The 10012-nt window shown below is 37.3% G+C and overlaps 1 protein-coding gene across 1 annotated transcript in view; it reads left to right on the top strand.

Annotated features, from left to right (window-relative positions):
* LOC127861851 (uncharacterized) overlaps positions 1-5913 on the top strand; it is a 19513-nt gene extending 13600 nt beyond the window's left edge. Inside the window, exons 2-3 of the mRNA XM_052400556.1 lie at positions 1-106; positions 395-5913. The exon at positions 1-106 is cut by the window's left edge and continues 586 nt beyond it. Coding sequence (XP_052256516.1) covers positions 1-106; positions 395-3402 — 3114 coding nt within the window. The 3' untranslated portion in view covers positions 3403-5913. The remainder of the gene's footprint in view (positions 107-394) is intronic.
* Positions 5914-10012: the final 4099 nt, after the last annotated feature.

Raw genomic sequence — 10012 nt, 5'->3', positions numbered from 1 at the left:
ACAATGGATGCCGAAAAAAATGAAGTAATCAATGAAATTCGGATACTTAAACAAACCGAGCACCCAATGGCGACAGTGCGGGACGATTACTCCCGACAACGCGATGGTAAGTACCATCTGTACAAGTAGTTGGTTTTGTGTTTAAATAAGTTAATGTTTTCGTAGCAGTATATTCTAAGGAAAGTAATGATGTGTGTATTTTGTAAGAATTATTTGTGTCCTCTCATGTTTCTCGCAACTTTTAATTGTATTATTTCAACAAATCTATTACCTTTAATCTTTTAAAATATGCAAAAGCTCAGATGATTCGAGTTGTCAGTAGATGTTCTTTGACTGCTTTATAAAATACTTAATTAAAGTGCGTTATGTGCAAACAAATATTTTTTTATTGTAGAGTTTCGTGAACAATTAATAGGGTTCTACAGGACGACGAAGATAACTGTGTCGGTATCACCTCTATTTGAGGGTCGTGATAAACCAATCTGGAATATCTTTGTGCAACCGATATTGAATTATATCACAATAGAGAAAGATGGATACAGAAAGAAAGCGGGCAACGCGGTACAGCAGTATAAAGACGTATTTTACAGTCATGGCAATCTCAATCGACGCGTGTTTGTTCAAGGAGAGCCCGGAATGGGCAAATCGACATTCCTTACAAAACTTGCTCTTGATTGGTGCGAAGCGGTGTCTATGCACAACCCCGAGCACAAAGCTTCATTTAGTGACGTCGCTACACTGAATGAATTCCAGTTCCTTTTTCACATTTCGCTGAGAGATGCCTATGGTCAGCGTGAGGTGATAGAGATGATCAAAACACAAATTATCGACCTGATTTACATGGGGAATAAACGGAAAAAGACTTTTAAACTGTTAAACCAAATCCTGGAACGAGAGACATGCATCGTATCTATGGACGGGCTGAATGAATGGGCTGATCCTTTGAACAAATACACGGTACCTGTATTGGCCAATTGTTATGCTAAGTGCGTATCGTTAATTTCGTCACGGCCATGGAGAATGGCAGATGAGCGAATTAAAGATTCAGAAATTGACAGACTACTTGAAATACAAGGGATAACTGATCCAGACAAGCTCACAAAGCAAATTATAAACAGTCTCCATTCTGCCGATCAAACGACATATACTAAATTTATTGAATACGTCAAAGCGCGTCATTTGAAGCCTTTTCTTACGTCACCATGGCTACAGACATTGTTAATAAGTTTGTGGATGAACAATAAAGACTGGAATGGTTCATTGTGCGAAATTAATTGTATTCTACTGGACCTACTTTTTAAGAAGGCAAATGCAAAAGAAGGTTATTTTAGAAAAGGTACTACTTTTACGTGTTTATCGAATACGAGCTATATTGAACCACAGAACGAGATTTTAAAAGCCCTTGCTAACGCTGCATTTCGTTTCACGTTTTCTTCAGAAAAATCTTTGGTGTTTTCAAAATTTGAATTACGGAATTATATGTCCGAAGATCAATTGAAATTCTGCCTCGACGCTGGCCTGTTGACGGTACTTTGTAATTCCACAGTATCTCTTGGTAGTCAACTAATGTCTTTTCCACATGAGACGGTCCAAGAATTCCTAGCTGCATTACATGTAGCAAATTCAAAGATGGGTGAAATAGAAAGTTTACTTATAGAGCATATGTACAATGTGTTAGAAATGAGCCAGATCATAATTTATCTGTGCGGGCTTGATTGTGGCATAGCGAATGCACTGATAAACCGTCTTACTGACGGCGACTTCTTCAACGACATGAACCATGCGTTCAGCACTTACATAGCGCATTTTGAAAATATAAAATTGGAAGCATTTAATACTGATTATAAAGCAATAGGAAACATTCAAAAATCTAAAGATCGGTGGGACAACGATTCTCGTATCTTAGCTGTTTCATTCTTATTTCAGCGCATGATGATAGCTGGTTTCATTGAGGCTAAAGCTAGCGGTCAGATGGATATTTGTTTGAAGTGCAGAGACTTTACATTCAACACATATTTGAACGAGTCCGAATCAAACGCATTATGTTCCCTGTTAATGTTCAACAAATCCGATGTCAGGACTCTTATTTTAGAAAGTGATATACTGCAAAAAAGCGAACTACTGACAGTCCTTCAACAGTCGAGTCATTGTCTTCAACGTGTAAAGGCAAAAGTTGTTCCGGCAATACATAGAGCATTCAATAATTTAAAGCTGCAAGAGCTGCATTTGATCGGAAGACTTAACGTACCATCTGTATTTGATATGCTTACATCAATGTCTAATTTAAGGTACTTATTCATAGAAGATTCAACTTGCAACGAAGAAATTCCTATCCCTGCCACATTAAAATACTTCGATTTGAAGAACATTACATGTTCAGATGTGTTCCTACAAAAGTTACTAGTGCAATTATCTTTACTAAAACAGTTTAAAGCGGTACAGTTCGAAATGTGTAATATGAATGTATCGGACTGCAAAAGATCCATTTTCCAATCAGACCCATTGCCAATTGACATGTCGCATTTCTATGTGACCATTAAACAGAGCAGTATTGACATGTATAGTTTGCTACGATGTACACCTATCGTTAACATGCGCCTTCTGACGGCTGTTGATGCTGCATTAGCATCAGATATTTTACTCGTACACAGTAATCTAGAAAATCTGAATTTATATGGGACATATACGGGTCTTTGCGATCTCCATCTGCCTGCATCGTTACACTGTGTCAGTCTTCAGACAGGCGAATGTTCCTCTGAGTGGCTGTGCAGCTTGTTAATCAAGCTTTCTGAATTAGATCATCATGTAGAGTGTGAGCTATGTAACTTTGTGGTGCAATCACGTGGAGAAGATTGCGGCACTGATTCAACTATACATGTATCTGACGTGCGATCTAAACTGTTGTCATGTGACATGTCTAATATCGAGATATTAGTAAAAAATGGCATTGAGGAACTATTTGAAATATTCCGTGACACAAGTATAGGGATATTGGACCTGATAAACGATGATTGTGTTTCACATACATCAGACATTCTACCCACACTCAGTAAATTAAAAGAGCTTTATTTATGGGGAACCTATACGGGGCATTGTGCTCTTCAGCTGCCTGCTTCGTTAAAATGCATCATGCTTTTGATATGCAAATGTTCCTCTGAGTGGCTGTGCAGCTTATTGATAAAGCTTTCCGAACTAGATTATCCTGTAGACATTGTGCTGTTGGACATTGTAGTTCAATCAGATGGAGTTGATTGTGACGCTCATTCAAATATACGTGCATCTGACTTGCGATCTAAACTTGTGTCACGTGACATGTCCAATATCCTGATTTGTGTAGGGAACGGCAGCAAGGAGCTGTGTGAAATATTTCGTGACACAAGTATACGGGTTGTACACATCTGAGTGCCTCTGCTGTTTGTTGATCAAGCGTTTTGTATACGAAGAGTGTCCTTTGTGACTTGGTAGAGTAATAAAGTGGAAACAAATGTGCCATTGATTCAAACTGTTTTGTTTGCCTTCATGTGACAGCGACTTTTGTTGTATATTTCCTTACAAGATACTAACTACTCCGTAGTTTATGATTGCATTTCACAATTATTAGACATTCCTCTCAAACTCGGTAAAAAAATGCGTGTGTTGTGTGGGACGTGTAATAGTTTGTATTAACTGTTTTTTTAATTAATATTATAATAATTAAAATTGCACATTTGCGAAAATAAACAATAAAGCCTTATTCGGAGCGTGAAATATATTGATTACGCATTGCTATTATTAAGAAACACAATAACGATTAGATTTTGTTCCTGTGGAAGATTTATCAAAGATTCCTATGAATGCTTAAACATTATACTGGTTTTAGAAGCACAGGAAATCTTTTACTTTTCCAAAGGTACTCAATTGTTATCCATTAATCTGTATGTTTGTATTCATTTTTAGAATGATATGTTATAAATTGCTGTAGTGTTTAAGTGTCATCAATGAACTGAATCGAGCATTAATAATAATCGTACAACAGACGCTTGACGCGTTTTATTTTATGTACACTATCTCTTTACAACATGAAAATGTATTCCTATATAAGAAGTATATGTGTGCGTGCATTTGTGTTGACGCAATGTAATTATGTATTGTAATGATACTGTGGCTTAGACACTGTGTATTTGTTTTAAAATATGCTTGCGGCCCTATAGAATTGCAATATTTTAAAGGTAAAAGAAAATATCATGTACAATGTATTGTTTTAAGGTTTCGAACAGCAACATTTGCGATCGCCGACATTAATAAACACTTTGATCATTTTTATATGAGAAATAATACTTGTACGCAATAGTTTGTTTAGTTCAGATGCGTAGAACCAAATCTCTCGTGATTTGCACTTTTGATTTTATCCCTACACATCTAAACTTCCGGCCGGATATTATTTGACAACAAATTATGACAAACATGAACCGGTATTATTTCGATTTTAACACGGTTTTATGCTTTGTGGCATTATAACAAACACCACAATTGATTTTTTCGTAGGACAATTTTAGTGTCATTCTGTGAATAGCAGTGCTATTGTAATTATGAACATCGGATAATTTGAGAAACGCGAACTTGTTAAGTCTTACAAGCTTGACACGTTTAAACTTTCCAGTTAGTAAATAAATAAGATTGTTTGTTTTAAACGTATTTCGTGATCGTTAACTAATTGCTTATCATGTGTTAAAAACAACCCATGTATACTATTTCGCGATCGGTATTTGTTGTGTTTTTTTCAACGTGGTAAGTTAAAGTTATTGCTAGTGTCTTTTTGTTTGGTTATTATTAAATGGTCCATTAAGTCCGTTTCATTCTTGCATTCGTCTGTATAGATTAGCCATTTTCGTTAACTCTTCGCGCCATTTTTCGAAATGCATTCATCCAAATGGAAACGTATGGCGAGAAAGCAGAGACAGTGTATGGGACAGACACTGTATAGTATTGAAACTTTGTGATGTTAGTACAACAGTGGATTATACAACTATGACATTGATTTTTTATTTTCTTAATAGTATATGCGTTAAAGTAAAGTGTCATAAGTTAGTGGGTTCATGATTATCTGTTATAGTGCCTTTTTGAAATAATTTATTTAAAAAAATACTGTTTAATATGTTTCTTTGTAATTTGTGTTATTTATAATGAGATCAACATTTATATAATATTACTTAATATTTATTGATTCGCACGAATAGTGTTTGCCTCTCAGTGTAAAACAACGCATGTGCGTGCATTATGTTCAGATTATTTTCTCATATTGTAGTATATTTAAGATGAATTTATGTAGAAAACAGTTTGTGGACATATTTGGAGTTTTGCATGTAATAAAATAAATCTTAATATATGTTAACTTTTAACAATTAATTGAAAAAGTACAACAATAACTAATTATAATACGATGAGTACAATCAATTATTGTGAATCACGAAAGAGGTAAAATACGTTTTCTTTTCAATATATAACGATTGTTCCTGTTTGATCGGATTATCGTTAAAACCGGATCTTGTTTCGAAACGTTTTTTGATGTTTATTGAGTTGTTGACGTTATATTGTGGACTGTGTTATGTGAAAATGGCCTTATGCCATATGCAACCAGCGTAGCTTCAAACCAGCGTGTCCATCCGCGCATTTTGGTCAAGAGCTAAGCTGGCCTCTATAAAGACGCGCAATGTGTCGTGGTCTCATAAGCGGACCGGGTAGTTTCTGACCAGACTTTCGCAGGTTCGCAGGCTGATCTGAGGCTACGCTTGCCACATAACGCTTCAGACCATTGTTTGCATGTCGCGGTTTTTGTGTTCATTTGTTGTTTCGATAGACATACTTCTACAAAAATAATGGAAACTCGCCAGAATATGTTTAAAAATATTGGTTAAAATAAATAAGAAATAATGTGTGTTACTCGATATTGGCGTATGTTTGTTATAATTCTGTTTGATAACGACACTGTTTTATTTATAAAAACAAGTACGTTTGTTATTGAATCCAATTATTAGGCGCGAAACTAATACGCATGTAAAAATATGAGACTTCATTTCTTAAATAAAACCATCACATAAATCTCTCCTGTTGCAGCGCAGGCGCAAAAGCCAGGTTTTTATCGCATTGCGACTAATCACGGAATGTTTATATCAAAACTTTAAATTTTCAATCAGCAAGAGTGCATTGCGCCTGCATTGTTAAAGACATGATTTAAAGGCCACAAGTTGCAGGTCTTTGTGTTAATACACTGAGCAGCAATCATACATGAAATGCCCGACTGCATATATATATATATATATATATATATATATATATATATATATATATATATATATATATATATATATATATATATATATATATATATATATGTACATAATAGATTAGCAGTCTGCACAGGCTAATCAGGGATGACACTTTCCGCCTAAACTTGATTTTCGGTAAGGAGGGACTCCCTTGAAACTAAAAATACCATAAAAGCGGAAAGTGTCGTCCCTGATCATGCTGATTAGCCTGTGCGGACTTCTTTTTTTTTATTCTGTGCAATATAAATATACTGATAAATGGTTTCATGTGCAACAGCATTACAATGAGCAATTACTTATATACACATTTAGCATATACATACCTAGTGTATACTGATACTTAATAACTTAAATACAGTCAACTCTCCAATAGGGGGTCACGCCATTAGGGGGTCAGTATCGTGTATTTCATGAAAAAGTATTATCAAAAAAAAATGTTGAATAGTGTGTCCCTTGGATAAATGAACAATTTTACAAATTTTTGAAAAGATGCTCCAACTTTTGATCTGACAGGGGAGATAATGCTGTAAACAGTGATCCTTTATTGGCGATAGTGAGTGATTTTGTGTACATCATTTTATTATTGGTAATGTTTATTTATTTTCAATGAAAACTTTTTTAATCTGAAATATGGTTAAATGACAGCTTTATAAACTGTTTATTTAATAGTTTTTGTGATCATATAATATTTTTTCATTGTCTTACTTTCATTGGTCATTTTTGCAAAAAATCAGCAGTGTACTGCGGCAAAATAATAATACAAAAACACGATATAATAGCATTTATTTTTACGTTTTGTCATATATACACAAAAGCCAAAAGGACAAAATTCTAATGGAAATATTTAACATTTTTTGGCATGTGATTCTCTATTGGCAAGTTGATAGTATAGATTAACAAGAAACCGTCGGAGACGTGTGATGCTCCCCCAAAGGTTTTTTTGTCACAATATTGCACTATATATTCAGATAAAAGGAAACGTCTTGAGGGGCATAACTTTGTACAAAATAAAACGATGGATGGTTTAGCAACTTAAAAATTTCAAAGGGCCATAACTCTCTAAATAAATCATCTAACCAGAACCCACAAATAACATCCGCATCTCCTCAAGGTAGTTAAGCTTCCCATAAAGCTTCATTGAAGTCCAGTCAGTAGTTGGGCGGACAAGAATTGCACTATATGTACAGTTTTTAGAAAATTTCAAATGGCCATCACAGGCATAATAAAATGAAGTGGACAGATGTTCACTCGTCTGTCGATGTTTTAGTAGTTCTGGCGCGCGAGCTCGTGAAACTTTTTTTTTTTAGATCAGAGTTTATTTTCAGGTCCTACCGGCCCCTTCATGAGGTCTTTATGGTCCGACCTGCCCCTGTGACCTTTCAGGGGAAAAAGATTAATTTTGAGCCAAAGTAGGTCAAATTTACCCCGGCTTCCCGGGTATTCGCCAAAGATATAATTTAGATCCAAATATACCAGTACACGGTGGCCAATGAGACCTTAATGTGCACTGGTAGATGACAATTCAAAGACAAATTCTTGTCTGTACGCAGCTCCACCAAAGGAGTGCAAGCAAGCAGCTCTGCCTTTATGGCCCCTCTCGCTGTCACCGGCCGTCGTCTTCATCCCCGAGACAGTTTCCCCAGTGCGTTGAGCGTACTGAGTACCGCTGTCCCGGGGTCCCTCTATAAGGCCACCCCCTCGAAGTTCCAGGCACGCTTCATTACCTCTGCAGGAACGAAGCCTGTTCTGGTCCGCCCCGTATTTCCTCCACACTGGTGGTCTTGCTGTCCCACTATACCCGTCCCTCTACAGACGGGACCTCTGGCAGGTCTGGGTCAGCGAGCTCTCGACGATAGACAGCGGGTGACAAGTCCGCTGCATCTTGGAGAAGACAGCAATCCTAGCAGTGCGGAAGACGTCCGGCTCGAGGGTGACGGAATCTGCTGGATTTGCTGAGCCATCCGCAGAAGATCAATGACCACAGTCAATCTTCTGCAGGCGGCTCCTGGCCTCGGTCGCGACGAGCACGCTCCAGCTGCTGACCGAGGCTCGTGAAACAATACCATACATTACACAAAAGACGTAACCACACAAAAAGGTTACATACAACTATATTACTATTATGATGGGAAATCCACCCTGTCACAGCAGTAATACATAATATGAACAACTAGCTTAAATATAAATATTGTTTGCATAGAAACAAATAAAAATGCAATTGCAACACTATAAACATTGTTTATTTCTAGTATCCTGGATTAATTGCACTTTATAGCTTGTGTGAAGACTGGACTATGTTTATCGGAAAAAGCTGTCGTAATATAAATGTGGACCGTTGAAAACACTGCATTGATTGCAACAATATGTCATTAAGAAGCTCACACAAATCAGCATTATGATAAATTGTATTCTTCTGAAAGAAGAAACTGGTGTTAATGGCGACTTCAAAACACCATAAGTTAAACTAAGTTAACTTGCCATGTGGCATAACATTGCCACCTTTGTTTTTCTCAACCGCGCCTGGCAGGGATTTTATTGTTTTTATAATCTCCATTTTTTTTTCTATTTCGAGGCACTCTATTTTTCGCTCCAATGCACATTGTCTACTTAGCGTATTCGCACAAATGTTGCAGACATTTCCAGTTGCCCTGCGTTAATTTGTTTAAGAATATTTCCATAGTCATTTAAAGATGTGTTGGATGAATGATTTCTGTAATTTTTCCCTTTTATAATGCCCATATAAAGCAGCTGGACCTGACACCATCCCGACATTCATTCGCAAAACAGCTGCATAATAAACTCGCCCCAGTAATAACAAAAATCTTAATGAAATCACTCAACACCGGCACAGTACCTGAAGACTGGAGGAATGCCAACATCATCCCTATCTTTAAGAAAGGCGATAAACATCAAGCAAACAACTATCGGCCAGTCTCCCTAACATCTGTGACCTGCAAGATCCTTGAGCTATTGTACACAGTAGCATCATGAACCACTTCCAGAACAACAACATCCTTTGCGACAACCAGCATGGCTTCAAAAAGCAACTGTCATGCGAAACCAAGCTAATCACCACGCTACATGGAATAACCAGCAAGATTCGAACTGGAAAACGACAAGTAGATGTCATCCTACTGGACTTTTCGAAAGCATTCGACAAGGTGCAACACGAGCGACTACTACACAAACTCCATTTCTATGGAGTGAGAAACAGCACTCTTAGCTGGATCAGAGACTTCCTCAGCTACCGGAAGTAGCAGGTTCTCATGGATGGTACCACGTCCTCACAAGCAGACGTCCTGTCTGGGGTCCCTCAGGGTACAGTCCTCAAACCCATATTGTTCCTCGCATTTATTAATGACATGCCAGAGGTAACAACTTCAGAGACACGTCTGTTTGCAGATGATGGACTCCTCTACTGAGAAATCAAGACAGAGGCTGATTCAGTTGAGTTACAGAGGGACATGGACGCCCTTGGAGAGTGGGAGACAAGATGGCAGATGCACTTTAATCCCGAGAAATGCCACGTCTTACATATGTGTACCAACAAGCGGTTCTGCAGAAAACATCTGTACAACCTTCATGGACACATTCTTGAGGACGTTGACAATGCTAAGTACCTGGGAGTGAAACTTACCGAAGACCTCTCATGGAAACAGCATGTTGACAACACTGCAGCCAAGGCCTCAAAGACACTCGGATTCCTG

This window comes from Dreissena polymorpha, chromosome 16 (assembly GCF_020536995.1).
Source record: "Dreissena polymorpha isolate Duluth1 chromosome 16, UMN_Dpol_1.0, whole genome shotgun sequence".
NCBI classification, from domain to species: Eukaryota; Metazoa; Mollusca; class Bivalvia; order Myida; family Dreissenidae; genus Dreissena; species Dreissena polymorpha.
This window is presented reverse-complemented; position numbering and strand designations above follow the sequence as displayed.